Source organism: Dasypus novemcinctus, chromosome 2 (genome assembly GCF_030445035.2).
Source record: "Dasypus novemcinctus isolate mDasNov1 chromosome 2, mDasNov1.1.hap2, whole genome shotgun sequence".
NCBI lineage: Eukaryota > Metazoa > Chordata > Mammalia > Cingulata > Dasypodidae > Dasypus > Dasypus novemcinctus.
In genome coordinates, this window is record NC_080674.1 from 113,989,761 (window position 1) to 114,010,755 (window position 20,995).

Sequence of the window (20,995 nt, forward strand, 5' to 3'; positions counted from 1 at the left end):
CAAAAGAGAAGGGGTCAATTGTAATTTTAAAGGTTTACAGATTTATTTTCACTCATCACATTACTATCTTGGATTCTTTGGTAAGGAAGACATTTATTTATTTATTTTTCTTCTTTCTTTATTTTTTAAATGTTACTTTAAAAAAATATGAGATCCCCATATACCCCCAACCCCCTTCACCCCACTCCTCCCACATCAACAACCTCTTTCATCATCGTGGCACATTCATTGCATTCGGTGAGTACATTTTTGAGCACTGCTGCACCACATGGACAGTGGTTTACATTGTAGTTTACACTTTCCCCCAGCCCACCCAGTGGCCCATGGCAGGACATACAATGTCCAGTATCTGTCCCTGCAGTACCACCCGGGACAACTCCAAGTCCTGAAAATGCCCCACATCATATCTCTTCTTCCCTCTCCCTACCCTCAGCAGCTACCATGTCACTTTCTCCACATCAATGCTACAATTTCTTCCATTACTAATCACAATAGTTCCATAGTAGAATATCAGTAAGTCCACTCTAATCCATACTCTATTCCTCCATCCTACGGACCCTGGGATGGTTATGTCCACTCCCTCTCTGTATCAGGAGGGTGCTTAGATTCCACTTGGATGATGGATGCAATTCTCCTGCTTGTAGTTATAGGCTCTCTAGGCTCCCTGGTGTGGTGGTTGACCTTCTTCACCTCCCTGTTAGCTGGCCACGTAAGTCCAGTAAACCAGAGGGTAGGAGTTGCAAGTCTACTGAGGTTCAGGGCCTGCCTATCACATGGACAGTCCAGAGATTCAGGTCTCCTGAGTGTACACCAACCCCAGCGCCAACCACAGGTCTAGTAAAAGTAACAGAAGAGACATGTATAGGAGGTTATGTCTGAGTCCAAGTCCATCACACTCAGGAAAACAAACTCCAAAGTAGGGCCAACTAACATGGCACTGAACTCCAGAGCCATCTGAAAGGCAACCAATTTTGTCTTTTCTGTTGTTTAAAATCTAGAAGTTGTACCCATTGGCCCTGGATTAAGTGATGCATGGTTTGATTACATTCTGAAAGAAAATTACAAATATTGAGAGGCATTAAAGCAAGTGGCTATATTGCAGACTCTGGGGCTGGACTGCTAGTTTCAATTCCTGCTTTCCAACACGTGCTGTCTGAGTGACCACCTGGGGCAAGTCACTAATTCTCTGGGCCTCAGTTTCATCATCTATAAATATGGAGGTCATAATTATAGTAATTAGAAAAATTAAGTGACTCAGTATGAAAAGTGCTTAGAATAGTGGGTGATACATAGCAAATACTATATAAATTGTTATTGTTAGAACTAAATCGAATGGCTTTTATAGTCATACAAAGAGAAATTGTCAAATAGATTTTCCAGTTAAAAGAAAAAGAATGATATTTAAACACATGGTTTCTGAACTTTTGCTGTGAGAAATACGCAGTTTTATGTCTGTGGCTAACATTTATCAAGTGCTTACTATTTTCCAGTAGCTGTTCTAATCAGTTTACATAAATTATTTAATCTTCACAACAACCTTACGTGAGGTAGGTCCTATTATTTTCCCCATTTTATAGGCTAAGGTTAAGTACATTTCCAAGAATCTAAGAGCTCGTAAATGATAGTAAGTGCTTTTATTTTTTTATTTTTTTTTAATATTTATTTATTTCTCCCCCCTCCCTCCATTGTCTGCTCTCTGTGCCCATTTGCTGTGTATTTTTTTGTGTCTGCTTGTATTCTCATTAGGCGGCTTCAGGAACTGACCCTGGGACCTTCTGGAGTGGGAGAAAGGTGATCGTTCTCTTGTGCCTCCTCAGCTCCCTGATCTGCTATGTCTCTTATTATCTCTCCTCTTTGTCTCTTTTTGTTGTGTCATCTTGCTGCACCAGCTCTTCACATGGGCCAGCACTCCTATGTGGGGCAGCATTCTGTGTGGGCCAGCACTCCGCATGGGCTAGCTCACCGCATGGGCCAGTTTGCCTTCACCAGGAGGCCCTGAGTATCGAACCCTGGACCTCCTGTATGGTAGATAGGAGCCCAATTGCTTGAGCCACATCCATACTTCCCAGTAAGTGCTTTTAATCACTACTCTATAATGCCCCCAAAATATGCTTGCAACTACCAAAATATAGATACTTCATGCAGTAATAAAATATGATCATTCTCCTCTTTTTGTAAGAACTTATAAGGCAGAGGAAATCTGCTTCATTCATTCTTCACCCTCTGGGTTGTTGGTTTTATGCCATGTTTTGATCCAAATGAAAAGCCCTAGGACCTTAAAGAGGTTTTCTCTTCCTAAATGCTGATAGTTATTTGTGGCTAAGTATTATCCAGATTCAGTGTACCAAAAAAACACAAATGCAAATATTTCTCTAGCTTCTTTTCTATATGAGGGATAAATCCTAACTGTAGAATCAGAGCTGCAAGAAGTAAGTGATGTTAGGAGTAAAGTAAGATGGCAAAGGACAACACTGGCACAGCTGTGTGGGTATTCATGGTTTACCATAGCATTTCTTGTGAGAGTCAACATCACCACAGAGCAAAACACCCACTGTTGTGCTTTCCAGTTAGCAAAGAAGATTTTGCTCATCTCCATTGCTTGCTGGCATTAGATTTCGTGTAACAGCCTTCTACTCTCATTTTATCCTTAACCTATCTCACATAGGTATCCCTTTTAAGGCACCTCTGGTACACACTCAGAAGTTTGACTTTGAATCTTCAAATGATTACTCAGCAGACATAAATGGAGCATTTCGATATCCTTTTGGCAGCAATCAGTATTTGCTGTTATATTCCTCTGTGTATAGTGAGCCATGCCAATCTCTGGTATCCTCTGTGAATGACAACTCCAACCTCTAATGCAATTTCTCCACTCTGAATTCCTGTAGGATTTGCTGCCTGTACCATAGGCTAACGCTAGCTTTTTCGGTTACATATATGAAGATGCAGGGAGCAATATCATGTCTCTTAGAGTGTCTGACTCAAGGCTGGGCAATAGTAAACTTAATAAAGAAGGGAATGGGGAGAAAGGAAAGGAGGAAAGAGTCTGCCTGCTTTTTCTCCCAAATTAGATTGTCAGCCTCTCATCCCAGAGGCCCTATCTTCTTTCCTATCTCCTTTAATACTTTTTAGATTATTAGGCAGTGTGTATGCAGTGAAGGTGTATTGCCTAAAGGCCTTAGGTTTTATATCAACTCAAAGATTATGCCAAAATGATACCATTTCTATTCACTTAAACCTAATGCAGTCCCAAGAAAGTAGAATTTTCCATATTGCTGAAAATTTATTTACATTGAAGACATCTCAAAATTAGTTTTCCATTGGTTCCCTCATAGAACTGTAATCCTCATTTCAGAGGGCAAACCTGAAAAGGTGGGGAAGATAGATATAGCAACAGATGTGTATCTAGTTGCAGTAACTAAGTATTTTTTGAGGAAAGTAATAAAGTTGAAACCCTGAAGTGACTAAAATGCTGCAGTCAAAAAAAGCTCATTCTGACCAAGAGTGATGGTGTTTGGCCCTGAGGAGGAGTCAGTGGCCCTGGGTTGAGAGGTACACATTGTGAACCTCTGCATTGGTGAGGACTGGCTGAGTCACAGAGAATCTGAAAAACAGATAAACTGAAGTCACCAGGAAAGGCTTTCTTTTTTTCTCTTGAATAGCACCAGAACTCACGTGCCTCCCTTTGCAGAGTTCCCTACTTCTTACTAGTTTTGTGACCTTGGGTATGTTACAAACCTCTCTGTGTTTCCATTTCTTACCCTAAAAAATGGGGATGACTGTGTTTACTTTCTAAGGTCAGGAAGTGGTCTAAGTACTGGTACAAACTATGTCACACAGCTGTTAATTCCTTCCTTCTAAAGTCAGCCTCAGAAGCTTCTCCTTGATATATAGGAGCTTCTTTAGCGTCTCTCCTGCCCCTCATTTTTGGGAGGTAAGAAAAAGACAGCTGATTTTGCCTCATTCAATTGCCAGTAGAGAATATGCTTCCTAGTTACTGGTGATCTCTTTTAGGGAAAAGTAGTTGTTTAGTTTCCCCCAGAGATCCCCAGTTTTAGACGTACTTCACCTTGTGAGCACAAGGAGAGGATACAATTTTAAATAAAATCATTGTGCCCTGATTTTTTTTAGTATAAATAAGGATTTGTATACAATTAAATTATTTTTAAAGTGTAACAAAGATAGCTAACAATAATTGATTTTACTGATGTCAAATACTGTTCTAAACACTTGTGTGTATTAATCTTTTAATCCTCACAATCATTTCACAAGTAGTTACTATCAGTATCTCCATTTTACATACAAAGTAACAGATGCACAGGAAGATTAAATAATGTGCTGAAGGTAATATAGCTCATAAGCAGAGGGTCTAGATTTTTTTTTTAAGGTACCACGGCCAGGGATTGGGGACAGGGATTGAACCCACGACCTCCTATGTGGGAAGCCAGCATTGAACCACTGGCCACATTGGCTCCCCTGAGTTGTTTTTGTTTTGTTTTAATTATTTTGCTTGTTGTTTGTTTTGTTCTTCCTTTCTTCTTCACCGGGACCCAAACTTGGGTCCTCCCATATGGGAGGTGGGAGTGCAACCACTTGAGCAACAACCACTCCCAGAAGCTGGATTTTGTCTTCACAACTTTGAGGTGTACTTGAAGTACACTAAACCATACATATTCAAAGTTTATAGTTTGGTCAACCTGATGTGTGTATATATCCATTAAATTACCACCACAATCAAATAAGCATTTCCATCACCCTCAAGAGTTTTTTCTGTCCTTTTATTAATATATCCTTTTCCATATATTTATGAATTTTCTCTTTTTCTGTCCATTATTGATTTCCAGTTTCATTACATTATGATCAAAAAGAGTGTTTTGTATAATTTCAGTCTTTTAAAATTTATTGCTACCTGTTTTGTGACCCAATATATGGTCTATCCTGGAGAAGGATCCATGCGCACTTGAAAAAAATGTATATCCTGCTATTTTGGGGTATAATGCTCTATAATGTTTGTTAGTTTTAGTTTATCATATTATTCAAGTTATCTGTTTCTTTATTTTCCTCTTTTCATATGTTCTATACAATACTGAGAGTGGTATATTGAAGTTCCCAACTATTATTATAGAGTTGTATATTTCTCCCTTCAGTTTTACCAGTGTGTGTCTCATGTATCTTGGGGCACCCAGGTTATGTGCATAAATATTTATCATAGTTATTTCTTCACGGTGAATTGCCCATTTTATTAATATTTATACTGACCTTCTTCATCTCTATAACAATTTTTCATTTAAAATCTATTTTTTCCGCTGTTAATATTGCTAATCCAGATCTATTTGGTTACTATCTGTGTGGAATATCTTTTTCCACCTTTCACTTTCAACCTGGTCATGTCCTTACATCTGAGATGAGTCTCCTGTAGACAGCATGTTGTCTTTCTTTGATATCGCTTTTTTCAGTCATCATTTCCTCACATATTCTTTTGTCTCTTTGCCATTCTTTTCTCCTTCTGGAACACCAATAATACATATGTTTGTGTGTTTCCCATTGTCATTCTGTTCTCCTGTCTTTTCAATTCAGGTGTTTTTCCTTGATTTCACTAACTTTGTCTTGACAGTTCAAATCTGTTATGTGTCTCTAATGTATTTTTTTGTCTTTACTTTTTTAATGTTACATTCAAAAAATATGAGGTCCCCGTGTATCGCCCACCACCCTCACCCCACTCCTCCCCCCATAACAACAACCTCCTCCATCATCATGAGACATTCATTGCACTTGGTGAATACATCTCTGAGCACCGCTGCACCTCATGATCAATGGTCCACACCATAGCCCACACTCTCCCACAGTCCACCCAGTGGGCCATGGGAGGACATACAATGTCTGGTAACTGTTCCTACAGCACCACCCAGGACAACTCCAACCCCCAGAAATGCCCCCACATCACATCGCTTCCTCCCATTCCCTACCCTCAGCAGCCACCATAGCCACTTTCTCCACACCAATGCCACATTTTCTTCAGTTACTAATCACTATATAGTTCATGAACAGAATATCAGTAAGTCCACTCTAATCCATACTCTATTCCTCCATCCTGTGGACCTTAGAATGATTGTGTCCACTCCACATCTCTGTCAAGAGGGGGCTTAGATTCCACATGGGTGCTGGATGCAATTCTCCTGCTTGCAGTTGTAGGCTCTCTTGGCTCCCTGGTGTGGTGGTTGACCTTCTTCACCTCCATGTTAGCTGAGTGGGGTAAGTCCAATAAACCAGAGTGTAGGAGTTGCAAGTCTGTTGAGGCTCAGGGCTTGGCTATCACATGGTCAGTCCAGAGATTCAGGTCCCCTGGGTATACACTAAACCCCAGCACCAACTACAGATCCCTTAAAAGTAACAGGAGAGGCTTGTGGACAAAGATCACATCTGAGTCCAGCTCCATCATACAGAAACACAAACTCCAAAGTCGGGCCAACTGACATGGCACTGAACTCCATCTGCCATGACCATAGAACCTGTGGGTCTCTGTAGCCCTCAGAAGAACCAATACCTGGGGTAGTATCTACTTTATCTGTCTCTGGGACTCTGCTCAGGTGTGCATAAGGGCAACCCCTCTGATAACCACCCAGCTCTTTTTGGAGACTCATAGCCATATAAACTCATTTGTCCTTTCCATTTCCCCCTTTTATTCAGGTCAAAAAGCATTTTTAACTCCTGGTATTATATGTAGACTGAGATATTCTCCTGGTCCAATTTAACCCTTTTATTCAAGGTCATTTTCTAGTTAAATCATGAGCAAGTACTTGGTAGTAATCCTTCGGCACCAGGGAAGCTCATCCCCAGGAGTCGTGTCCCACGCTGGGGGGAAGGCAACGCATTTACATGCTGAGTTTGGCTTCGAGACTGGCACATTTCAGCAACATGGAGGCTCTCAGGAGCTAACTCTTAGGCACCCTGCAGCTCTAGGCCTTGTTCTTATTTCAGGTGCACAGGCTTACAAGCATAGTCATTAGTATCAAGGACCCATTGTTGGACCTTCCTTCTTTTTTGGTCTTTGCCATTGCACTTGGGGGGTTGTTGCTGTTCCTTTAGGGACTGTGATAGAGCTCCCCTGGCTAGGAACTCAGCACTCCCTCAGTTGTTGTTTTTAATTGTAACCCCTATGAAAATATCCAGGGATATATGCCCTGGAGAACTCCCTGCCAACCATGTGTCCCCTGTCAGTAACATCCCACACCAGTATTCCTCCCCTGCTATTGTTAAACCTCTCTGTGATCCAAAACTTCTTCAAAAATGAAGCCCAATATATTGCCAGTTTCCATAAATTAATATGTATTCTATATCTAACCTCTAATGTATTTTTAATCTCACCTATCATGTCTTTCACTCCCATAAGCTCTGTTACTTTTCTTTGCAGGCTTTCAAATTGTTCTTTATGCTCACCCAGTATCTTCTTAATATCCTTTATTTATTTAGTCATATTGTCCTTCACCTCTTTGAATTGGTTTAGGAGATTTGTATGATTATCATTGATTAGTTTTCTTACATCCTTATCTCACAAGGATATTTGGTTTGTTCCTTTGGCTAGACCATCTCTTACTGCTTCCTAGTATGGCTTGTAAATTTTTGTTGCTGTGTAGGCATCAGAATATGTTGGTGAATTTACTTTGATGGTCAATTTCTCTGTCTTGCCAGGCAGTTTTCATTTTCCATGGCTCTTCTTTAATTTTTGGTTCAACTTATTTTGAGTCTTTAAAATTGCCCAGATTAAGCTATCAAAATCGGACCAGGTACTCACTAATGGGGTACAGATTTTTCCTAGAGGTTCAGTCTAATAAAGACCTAAAAGCAGTTTTTCTCCTTGTAGTTTCCCAGCCAGCCAGCAGATGGTGCTTATTGGCAAACCTTTCCACAGAGGTGTTCTTTCAAACTCCCAACTGCCTACACTTCTGGTCGGGCCAGAGCTGAGATTCAAAGTGGGATCTGCTGGCCAAATTTGCTGAAGAGAAAACACTATCAGCTGCAGTGGACCAAGGGTTTTATCCAGGCTGTGCACCCTGAGGGTGAGGGATAGGTGCTATTCCCAGCCTCTGCTGAGGTTTAGTAACTCAGGGTTGTCATTTCAGGTTTGTCTGTCTCTCACCCTCCTGGGGTTTGCACAGCACTGTCCTGGTCTGCTGACCCTAAAGCAAGTCCTTCAAACAACTTTTTGCCCTTTCTCTGCTGTTTTTCTGAGAAATTTGAGCACTGCTGGCCTCCTGCAATGCCGTCTTCCAATCCATCCTTTTCTACATCTTCATCCTCAGGCTACCAGTGATCTGCTTTCTGTCACCATAGATTATTTTGCATTTTCTAGAAATTTATATAAATGGAATCATACAGTATGTACAGATTGGGGGATCTGGGGACAGTCTTCTTTAACTCATCACAATGATGTGTACAAATTCATGTATGTTTTGCATATATGGGAGTTTGTTGCATTTTGTTCCCAAGTAGTATTTCACTGTATGGCTATGCCATTATTTATCCATTTACCTGTTAATGGACATTTTGGTTGTTTCCAATTTTTAGCTACTAAATATACAGCTGCTTTATTGTTTGCAGGTAAGTCTTTGCTTCTCATAGATAACTACCTACAAGTGGAATGGCTGGGTAGTATGGTGGGTGTATATTTAACTTAAGTAACATACAAACACTTTGGAAAACAGTTTGACAAATTTTGTATTTCAACCAGGAGTGTATGAGTTCTAATTGACCCGTATCCTTATCAACACTTGGGATATGGTTAATTTTTAAAATGATGGTGATTATTATTTTAGTCATTCTAGTGAGTATAATGGTACCCTATTGTGGTTTGAATTTGAATTTTCCTTATAACTAATGATGTTGAACATCTTTTCGTGTACTTATGACCCATTCATATATCTTCTTTTATGAAGTTTGTTTAAAACTTTTGTTCATTTTTTTTTACTGGGTTGTCATTAAGTTGTTTTCTTGATATGTCCTGAATAGAAACCATTTGTCTGATACGTGTTGCAAATATTTTTCTGTTACTTTCCTTTTTGCTTTCTAATGGTGTTCTTTGAAGAGCAAAGTTATGTGTTTTGATGGTCTAATTCTATAATTTTTTTCTTCTATGCTTTGTGTTTTTTGTGAACTAAGAAACCTTTGCCTGTTACAAGTTGCAAAGATATAGTTTTCTCCTAAAATTTCTATAATTTGGTGTTTTGCCTTTTGGATATTTGTTCCTCAGTTGAAAATCAATTTGCTATATGTGCGTGGCTCTATTTCTAGACCTTCTGCTCCACTGAACGATATATCTTTTTGCCAATACCAAAGTGTATTAATAACTGTAGCTTTATATATGATTTGAAATCAGCTTGGATAAATTCTTCAACTTTGTACTTCTTAAAATTGCTTTTATTCAAGGATCTTTGCATTTCTATATATATTTTAGAGTCAGCTATATATTTTAGAGTCAGCTTGTCTAGTGCTACACCATTGCTGTAATTTTGGGGGAGTTTGTTAAATTTGTAGACTAATTTGGAAACAATTGCTATCTTAATATTGGGTCCTCCATTTCTTCATGAACATGGAATATCTTTCCATTTATTTAGATTTTTTTTCCTCAGTCAAGTTTTGTAATTTTTTGGATCTCTTTTGTTAGATTTACTTCAGCTATTTAATACTTTATTGGACCTATAAATAGAACTTATTTTCCAATTGTTTATTGCTCTTACATAAAAATACAAATTTTTTGTATATTAATCCTTTAACTTTCACCTTTGCTAAACATTTATTATTTCTAGTTCTTGTTACATAAATTCCTTGAGATTTTATATGTAAAAAATATAATCTGCAAATAGGGATGGTTTTACTTCCTCCTTTCTGATATTTATGCATTCCCCCCCCCCCCAGCTTTTTTTTTTCTTTTTGTCTTATTTCAAAATCTAGGTCATCCAGAGCAGTTTCAAACAGAAATGGTAATCCTTGCTTTCATCTCAGGGGAAATCAATTTAGCCTTTAACCATCAAGGTTGATTTTGTTTGTCAGATTTAGATTTGTTAGTGATTTTGTTTGTCAGATTTAGGAAGTTCCTTAATACTTCAAGTTTGCTGAGAGGTTTATCATGAATCGTGTTGAATTTTGTCAAATGCTTTTTCTAAATCAATTGAAGTGACCATATAGGTTTTTCCATATAATCTGCGCAGTATAATCTGAATTACATTAACTTTCAAACATTAAAGCAACTCTGCATTACTAGGATAAACTCTATTTGATCACAATGTGTTATCCTTTCTAAATGGGTGGAGTCAATTTGCTAATATTTTAAGGATATTTGCATTTTTGAGGCATATTTTTCTGTAACTTTTTAGTAATTCATTTGGTTTTGGTATTAGAGTTCTGCTGCCCACTTAAAGTGAGTTTGTCAGTGATTTTTTTCAGTGTTTTTTAAGTGAGAATAATATTTCTTTCATGCATGTTTGATAGAATTCACTAAATGAAACCATCTGGGATTGGAGTTTTCTTTGAAAGATGGTTTTTGATACCAGATTGATTTTTTAAAAATAGGCAAGGTTATTCAGATTTTCCTTTTCTTACGTTGTTAATTGTGGTAAGCAGTATTTGAAAGAAATGTATCCATTCCATCTAAACCATCAAATTTGTTGGCATAATGTTTTTCATAATGTTGTATTAATCTTTTGACATCTGTAGAATTAGTGGTAATGACCATTCTCTTCATTCTCAATCTTGGTGTTTTAAATATATATTTGAATGTCTTTAGTATTCCATTTATTTAATCTCTTTGCTTTTTTTTTTTTTACTATATCTCTTTGCATCTTTTTTTTTCAGTGCTTTCTCGAGAGGAATATATGTACTTTATCAAAAATACAGAAAACATGTAACCTTATAGGTTCCTTTACCCACACATTACCTTTATTCAAATCACTGATCTCTGTATGTAATTTTTTCTCTACCTGCTTTTAAAGCTTTTCTCTTCCTTGGATTTCCACATTTTGATTATGCTTTGTCTAGGTGACTTTTTTCCTTTGATTTTATCTCATTTGGAATTCACTAAGCTTCCTGAATCTGTAAGTTTATTTCTTTCACTAAATTTTGCGAAGTTCTTAGTTAATTTTTCTCTTAAGTATTTCTCTTTGCTCCAATCTCTTCCCTCTATTTCTGGGACTTCAATAGCACTTTTTTTTTTTTAAGAGAAGTTGTGAGCTTACAAAATAATTATGCATAATATGCATAATTCCTATACATCACTCCTCCACCAACACCTTACATTGTTGTGGAATATTTGTTACAGATTATGAAAGAACATGATCCAGCTATTACCACTACAGTCCATAGCATTTTTTCCATTCATCCCCTATTATTAACACCATGTATTAGTATTGCATATTTGTTATAGTTCATGAGAGAACACTCATTTGTACTGTTAACCACAGTCCATCTTCCACGATCAATAGCATATTTAATATTTTTATATTCTACAGGTCCCTGAGGTTCTGTTCATATTTTTCTATTTTCTTATCTTTGGGTTCTTCAGATTGAATAATTTCCATGGGTTATCTTCAAGTTTACTGGCTTTCCTTTGTCATCTACAGTCTTCTCTTGAGCTTATCCAGTGAAATTTGTGTTTCAGATAACAGACTTTTTTTAGGATAGATATACGTTTACAAAAAAATTGAGCAAAAAGTATGGAGAGTTTCAACATGCCCCCTCATTACTAATGTCTTGCTTTTGTGTAGACACTTGTTAACAATTGTTGAATGAATATCTACACATTATTATTAACTGAAGTCCATAGTTTATATTAGGGTTCACTCTTTGTGTCATACAAATGGAGATTATTGATGTTTTTCAACAGGCAGTCAACCTGGTTAGATTCAAACCACAAGTTCTGTTTTACTTACTGTGGAAAGTGATATAAATCCCAGATCAGTTCTCAAAGCCTATGTTTGGATCTATTGTGTGTGTGTACCGTTCATCGGTTAGTTTGAGACTTGGGCAGTATTTTAAATATCACCTCAGTTCCTTAAGGTTTTGCTGAGTGGGTTTGGGTCTGCCCCATAGATGTGTCGCTTAAGCTGAGACATGTATAGGTTCTCACACAGAACCAGGTGATCCTCTGCTCTAGCTCTTTCCTTTGGGATTTCCCTATAGTTTTTGGCTCACAGGGAACCCTTTTCCTGGTTCCTGTGGGCAGAAAGATGTGATTTCTATAGGAATTTAGACAATAGTGCTGGTGCTACTTCCTTCATATTACTCTATAATTGTAGCCCACATTCAGGAAAAGTTGTGAAATAAATATGAAAAAACACAAGAAACACCCCGGTGCAGTTGCCTCTCAAGTGTTTACTGCCCTACAGAATACACCTGCTCACTCTTTATCTGGGGTCATCTTCAGATAGTTATTTTTTGTATTTTGCCTTTTATTTTAGTTGTAATCATCAGGAGGCATGAATTATATTGCCTTACACCAATATGCCAAAATGGCATATTGGATTTTGAAGATGTAGTCTGGATCCGGAGCCCTACCATTGTGCTATATTTCTGGTCTTCTCCAAAACACATTTTTTAAAACATTAAATTAAATTGAGATAGATTCCCTATCTGAGTTAAATATATCCAGAACCTCTCAAATTCCCCCAACAAATAAATCTATTAGTGATTTTTTTTTTAAGTTAATGTTTAATTCTTTGGGGAAGATACTGAAGAGTTTCCTCCCCTCGACCCCATCCCATCATGGGAGAGTTAGAGCGTGAAGGGAGAGGAATCCCTAAGCCTACCTCAAAGAAATAACATGGAGCCTGATTTGAAATTTGTCAAATAGTCAACAAGTACCAACACTGTGCTTTGTGCACAATGTAGAAATTAAAGTAATATAATCTGCTGGGAGAACCATATGCTTGCCCTGTAGAGAAATTCATTATCTCTGAAGTTAAATGATCCCAGTCTTAACAGGGTAGAAGGTCTTAAGATTTTTTTTTTTCTACTGGTATTTTAAGAGAATAATGTGGGAGCTATCAACATTCATCTCACTCTTTATAACTTCAGTTGTGAAATTCTCAACATGTAAATAATATTAGCTCCATCTTTGGAAGCATGTTTTACAAACCTGCCTCTTTGTTGCTATGGTCTCCAGGTGCCAGCCCCTTCTCCTTTGTGATTATGACACAGTCATAGAAACTTACTTTGAAAATTGATTTATACCTACTGTTCCAGTGCCTTTATTTGTCTTTATTTTTTTTTAACGTTACATTCAAAATATGAGGTCCCCATATAGCCCCCACCCCCCTCACCCCACTCCTCCCACATCAACAACCTCTTTCATCATCTTGACACATTCATTGCATTTGGTGAATACATTTTGGAGCACTGCTGCACCACATGGATAGTGGTTTACACTGTAGTTTACACTCTCCCCCAGTCCACCCAGTGGCCCATGGCAGGACATACAATGTCCAGCATCTGTCCCTGAAGTACCACCCAGGACAAATCCAAATCCTGAAAATGCCCCCACATCATATCTCTTCTTCCCTCTCCCTACCCTCAGCAGCTACCGTGGCCATTTTCTCCACATCAATGCTACATTTTCTTCCATTACTAATCACAATAGTTCCAGAATAGAATATCAGTAAGTCCACTCTAATCCATACTCTATTCCTCCATCCTGTGGACCCTGGGATGATTATGTCCACTCCACCTCTATATTGAGAGGGGACTTAAGATTCCACATGGATGATGGATGCAATTCTCCTGCTTGGAGTTATAGGCACTCTTGGATCCCTGGTGTGGTGGTTGGCCTTCTTCACCTCCCTGTTAGCTGTCTGGAGTAAGTCCAATAAACCAGAGAGTAGGAGCTGCAGGTCTGTTGAGGCTCAGAGTCTGGCTATCACATGGACAGTCCAGAGATTCAGGTCCCCTGAGTATACACCAAACCCCAGTAAAAGTAACAGGAGAGGTTTGTGAACAAAGACCACATCTGAGTTCAACTCCATCACACTCAGGAACACAAACTCCAAAGAAGGGCCAACTGACATGGCACTGAATTCCATCTGCCATGACCATAGAACTTGTGGGTCTCTAGCCCTCTGAAGAACAAGTACCTCAGCTTGTATCTATTTTGGCTGTCTCTGGGACCCTGCTGAGGCGTGCATAAGAGCAACCCCTCTGATGACTTCCCTACTCTTTTTTTATAGCCATATAAACTTATTTGTCCTTTCCATTTCCCCCTTTTATTCAAGGTCAAAAAGCATTTTTAACTCCTGATATTACATGTAGATGGAGATATTCTGCTGGTCCGAGTTGACCCTTTTATTCAAGGTTGTTTTCTAGTTACATCATCAGCTGATACTTGGTAGTAATCCCTCGGCAACAGGGAGGCTCACACTGGAGGAAAGGTAATGCATTTACATGCTGAGTTTGGCTTTGAGACTGGCCACATTTGAGCAACATGGAGGCGCTCAAGACGTAATTCTTAGGCACCCTGCAGCTCTAGGCCTAGTTCTTATTTCAGGTGCACAGGCTCACAAGCATAGTCATTAGAATCAAGGGCTCATCATTGGATCATCCTTCTTTATTGGTCTTAGCCATTTCCCTTGGGGGACTGTTGCTGTTCCATTGGAGAATGTGATAGAGCTCTCCTGGCTGTTCCAGTGCCTTTTGTAGTAGTAGTTAGTAGTAGTAGTAGTGGTAGTATGAACAATAGGAATAATAACAATGATAGCTTATTGAAAACTTATTTTAAGCTATATAGTTTATGCTAAGCACCTTCCAAACATTTTATTTAACCATGCTAAGTTGTATTTTCTAGATGTATATAAGGAAGATTAATATGTCAAGATCACAAATATGGTAAGTGTCACAGCTAGGATTTGTCCTGGACAGCTGTGCCATAAATAGGATTTGGAATCCCTGACACAACATGATAGTTCTTCCTACAGATTAGGATGAATAGATAAAAAACCTGCCTTTCACTATCAGTGACTTTGTCCAGCAACAAACCAGAGCCTCCCTCATCCAGTGGTTATCTCATGGAGACCTGCTACATCTAAAGACTGTAGAGTAAATCAGATTTAATTTTAACCTCTCTCCAATGTGAGTTTTGATCAAATAAATTAAAGGCAATCTTAACAAATTAGTAAGGCAGAAAATTTCACATTCCTTTCTGAGGATCTTTAGATACTACCACCCAAGTTCCCTACAAGAGGTTAACAATATCATCTCTCTGATCATCAATATGTTCACCAGATTCAAGGTTAATTTAATGCACCTGTGAAGTTTTTAAGTACTTCTTGCTTCACAAGACCAATCATGTACGTTTTTTTAATTTTTGAAAGTCCTGAGTCATGTCTGATGTTTTGAGATGCATTCAAAAAATAAATATATAAAACCACCTCATTTGAGAATGAAACCAATTCTTGAATGTTCTTCAGTTAGGAGAAAAGAATTAAAAAGGGGAAAAGTAGCATAGATAGACAATCTGCCTTCAGCAGGGAACATTCCTAAGATAATGTAGCATTCATGTTAAGTATTTATTGAGTACCTACTATGTACAAAGTACTATTCTAGGCATTGGGAATACAGCTCTGAAGAGCACACATGGATACTATCACCTCTTGCCCTTTCGAGGGATACACATATCCAGTTGTCACATTTCTTTCCTGCCTTAGTTTTTCCCTTTCTATCAAATGATTCCCATCTGCACATGTACATGAAGTAGTCTCCATATTAGGAGGGCAAACTTCTTTGACCTGAAATACCCCTTTAGCTACTTTCCCATTTCTCTGTACCTCTTTAGAGATAATTTTGTCAAAAGAAGTATCAACTCATTATCTCCCACTTCTTTTTTTCATACTCTGAACTCTCCCTAATCATACTTTTGTAACTACTGAACCTGTCCTTGTCAATGCCATCACTAAATTCCATGTTGCCAAATCCAATGGCCAATTCACAGTACTCACATCCTTGCCTTCTTAGTAGCATTTGACAAAGTTGATTTTTATTCCTCTTTGAAATCTTTCCTCACTTGACTTCCAGGACATCAGATCTCTAGGTTTTCCTCCTGCTTCACTGGGTGCTTCTTCTCAGTCTCTTTTTTGTATCTTTCACATCTTCTCAAACTCTAAATATCGGAATGCTTTAGGGCTTAGTCCTTGGACACTTTCTTTTGTCTTTCTATATTCGCTCTCTAAATGAAGCATTCTCCAGTCCCTTAGCTTTTAAATACAATCTGATAACTCTTGAGCCTCTCCTCTGACCTCCAGACTACCATATACAATTGCCTACTCATCATCTCCACTTGGGTATCTAATAGACATCTCAAATTCAATATGTCCAAAACCAGATTTTTGTACCTCCCCCTTCCAGTATTGGATTAGTTTTGACTGTATAACAAGACACATGGCATACACACAAAAAACAAAAATAAGAAAAACTACTTAAACCACATAGGCATTTCTCTTACATAATTAAATCCAGAGGTAAGCAGTCCAGGATGTATATAGCAGCTCCATAGTCCTAAGGGGCCCAGGCCCCTTATTTCTTTCTGCTCCTTCAAACTTTTTAGTATGCTTTCTTGTTGTCCAAGATGTCTGCTCATACTCTATATCATGTCCACAGTCCAGTCAGAAGGAGGGAGAAGTAGAATGATGCTTCTTCTTTCTTTTAAAGAAACTTCCTAGACATTCTAGACAACTCATCTACTTACACTTACTTGGTCGGAACTTTGATTATGGCCATGCTTAACCACACTTTCCAGCCTTCCCTATGGCTTTTTTTTTTTTAAACTGTGTGGCATTATACCCAACTAAAAATAATGGGTTTTACTAAGAAGGAGGAAATATATTTTAAGGAGCAAGTAGTTATCTCTGCCTTATTCCCTAAACCTGATCCTTAGTTTTCCCTCTTTCAATAAATATCAACTCCATTCTTCCAGCTACTTAAGGCCAAAAATCTTGGTGTTATCCTTGACTTTCTTTCCTATCCAGATAAAATCCACCAGCAAATTTTATTGATTCTACCTTCATAATGTATTCTGAATCTGACTACTTCTCTATACCAACTTTATCACTTTCATCTCAACAGGCTATCATCACCTTTCCTAGACTTCTGAAATAGTCTCCTGATTTCTCTCTTTCCGCCAGTCCATTCTCCACACAGTACTATATGGCCCTTCAAATCATAAAGCAGATCAAGATACCCCTGTGTGCATAACTCTCATTACCTCCCAGATCACTCTGAACAAAATCAAGTGAGCTTACTGTAACCTAAGCAGCCCTGCAGCATTTGGTCCTGGCTAACTGTCAAATATGCTATTCCCTCCCTCACTCATTTTATTCCAGCTATACTGACTTCCTTGATATTCCTTGAATATGCCAATATACCCACTTCAGGGCCTTTGTATCTACTATTCCCTCTACCTAGAATGCTCTTCTCCCAGATATCCCCATGACTTACTCCCTAACTTCCTTCAGGACTTTGAGCAAATACCACATTATCAAACTGGCATTTCCTAAAAGCCCTATCTAAAATATAATTCCCTCTTATAAATCTTTTCCCCTTATGCTTTTACTTTTTTAACACCCAGCACCACTTGACATATGATTGTATATATATGTGTAAATATGTGTATGTACAACTGTTGAATGTTCTCTCCATTAGAATTAGAGTAGAGACTTGGTCTCTTTTATTGCTGCTGTGTTCCCTGTGAGGTGAGGGTGGTAATGAAAGAACTCTCTGAGGAGAGGGCATTTGGATTAAGAATGAATGAAGAGGAACCAGCCATGTGAAAGTCTAGAAGAAGAGCATTCCAGGCAGAAGGAATAACTAAGTAAAGGTTCTGAAATGGAAGCAAGCAGTTGCCTTTGGTGAGGGCTGAAGGTGTGTGGTGCCCAGTATAGTATGTAATGGTGGGGGAGTAGAAGATAAGGTAGGAGAGAGGTTCCTGGACCAGGTCATCAATAGGATTTTGCCTGTCCCAGATGCAGTGGAACAGTACCCTTTCTGATCCCCTACCTACTTTACATTTTTTGGGAAGCTCTCTGGCTACACTGTTGATAACAAATAGCCACATGTGGCTGTTTAAGTTTAAATTAATTCAAATTTAAAATTCAGTTTCTTAGTCACACTAACAACATTGCAAGTGTTCAGTAGTCACATGTGACGGATGGCTACTTTATTGGACAGCACAGATAGAGAAAATTCTGTCATCACAGAGCTCTCTGTTGGGCAGCCCTATTCTAGGAAAACCAGTCAAAGGGGAAATAATGCCAAGTTTGCCTTGCCTCTCCTCTGTGGTTCTCTCTTTTAATCCTACAGTGTTTTACTATTTAAATGGAAATATGTGTTGTCTAGAAAACTAGCATGTGGTCTCTTCCGTATGCAAATGTTCTCATGGATGGATTTTAGCCTATGATGGAAAAGATGGGGAAGGCTGGTAAATCACAAGTATTCATGATCTCATTATAAATACATTCCAAATGTAAAAATGCCAAGTGTGGAAGTCATAAATATGAAAGCAGCTTTCAATTTGTTTTGATAGGTGTTTTCTATGTCTTATTGTAACCCAGGGACCTTGCTGCAAGAAACTGCCTGGTAGCTGAAAATAACGTTCTGAAAATCAGTGACTTTGGAATGTCTCGTCAAGAGGATGGTGGAGTATATTCATCTTCTGGCTTAAAGCAGATTCCCATTAAATGGACAGCACCAGAAGCTCTCAATTATGGTAAGGATAGACTGTTTTTCCTTTGGGTGATAAAAATAGACTATATCAACACTAAACATTCACAAGGAAATTTACAGGATACAGCAGAACCCAATTTAAAATGACTTAAGGATCAACACAGATAATATATAAATCTTCATACCTTGGCACTTAAACATGAGTACAAACTGAATTCACTGAAATTATTGATCTCATTCCTATATGTAAGATTGCTAAATTAAAAAGATGGTTACACTTATTAAGTACTTTTAAATATTACTACACATCTGAGGGTTTCATTTTTTAATCTAAAAATGATTTTAATCTAAAAATGATTTTTTTAGATTAAAAATGATTTTTTAGATTAAAAAAATGATTTTTATTATAAATATATTATTGTGGTTCTGGACCATTTCCTTTGACTGTCTTATAATTGGTCCAATAACCTCATCTAATGTGAGAATCCTTAATCTTAAATCAATCAATTCTTTATTTTCTCACCCTGAAAATAAACATGGTTGTTTAGTATCTCAGTCTCTAGAACTTGTATAAATCTTGTGGGAAGAGGGAGATGGAAGTTACATTTTAAAACAGCAGGGATTTTTCTGCACTTGAATTTTTATGTGTCATTGCAATCGGAAATAAATACAGCTCACATTATCTGTGGGTGGGATGAAATGGTCATATCAAAATGAGTAACAGCTCAGGAATTTAAAAAAGAGCAGATTGTGTTTTAAGTAAAATTAGAAATCACATTTTCTTTAAGAGAAGCATCATATGAGCCAGGGGAATGGGCGTAGTATGGTTAAATAAAAATATGATTGTTTATTGGTTTAAAAACAAAATTCATAATGAAATAATTTAAGGCATTTCCAAAGTTAAATACAGATAAAGCTTTTGAATGTAGTTTGTTTGGAAGTTAGTTGAGACTAATCCAGACAACAGAATCTATATTGTAAGAAATGATTCTGTGGAATATGTAAGTGTAGGTAGTTGCCATCATGAGAAATTGATTAAGCTCTTCTAGTTCCCAAAAATTAACGGTTTTCAACCTTATGCTTTGCAAACACTAATCTTCATCCTTAATTTGCCTTCCCATGTGCCAGTGAGAGAGGCTTTTGTGAACCCTCTAGTGCAGGAATTCTTAACAAGGGGTCCGTTAGCTTGAATTGAAATTTTAAAAAACATTATTCTTGTGGGGACTTGTTGGTGCTGGTGTGATGTATTTATTAAATAGTACACAGGAACATCAGTCCTCCCCAGGATGTGGGTATACCTTCACTCTCATTATATTGGTCTCTATCCAATGATATAACCCACTATGGCAATAAAAGTGTTCCACAAGATTACGCAAGGATGGATATAAAACATGTTAAATTACACCAAAAATGTATAGGGGCTGATAGGCTAAAATGTAAATCATAATGTAAAACATAAGATAACTAAAAATTTAGAAAATTGTATAGTCTAGAATATAAACCACAATGTAAACCCAAATGTTACCTTGCTTGAAAGCTATTGTCTCAATATCTGTACATCAGTTTCAGTAAATATAGTACGAACATGTAAAAAGATTATTGCTGTGGAAGGGAAAAGGGTTTTCTGTTGGATACATGGGAGTACTGTATATTGTATATATGAATTACTGTGATCTATTGTATATATGAATTACTGTGATCTAAAACTTTTGTGAACATAAGGTTAATAATTAGGAAAAAGGGAAAAAAAAGAAAGGATGTAGACACTGAGGAAAAGACAGAAGAAGTTGCCTTGCCAATTTGCATACAGGGCAACACCTGTTGCAGTGATGGAAGGAAAAACATCAAAAACAAAGCTTTTGCATTTTTAAATTTTTTTACTCCAATTTTTTTTTACCTTAATTTTTCTAAATTAATATGTATTCTATATCTAGCCTTTAAGCTTATCACTATATTCCATTTTACTATCAATGGAACCTGGCAATATATTGGGCTTCATTTTTTAAGAAGTTTTGGATCACAGAGAAGTTCAACAATGGCAGGGGAGTAATACTGGTGTGGGATGTTACTGCCAGGGCACACATGGTTGGCAGGGAGTTCTCCAGGGCATATATCCAGGGTAAATAAAAATGTTTGGATATTTTCATAGTGTTTACAGTTAAAAATAACAACTGAAGGAGTGCTGAGTTCCTAGCCAGGGAAGCTCTATCACAGTCCCTAAAGGAACAGCAACAACCCCCCAGTGCAACGGCAAAGACCAAAAAAGAAGGAAGGTCCAACAATGAGCCCTTGATACCAATGA

General features: G+C 37.8%; 1 protein-coding gene across 4 annotated transcripts in view; it reads left to right on the forward strand.

The window, feature by feature from the left end:
* FER (FER tyrosine kinase) overlaps nt 1–20,995 on the forward strand; it is a 574,904-nt gene that overhangs the window by 540,652 nt on the left and 13,257 nt on the right. For all 4 annotated transcript variants that reach the window (XM_023586245.3, XM_004484087.4, XM_004484088.3 and 1 more), the window contains one exon: nt 18,582–18,736. In XM_023586245.3, coding sequence (XP_023442013.1) covers nt 18,582–18,736 — 155 coding nt within the window. The remainder of the gene's footprint in view (nt 1–18,581; nt 18,737–20,995) is intronic.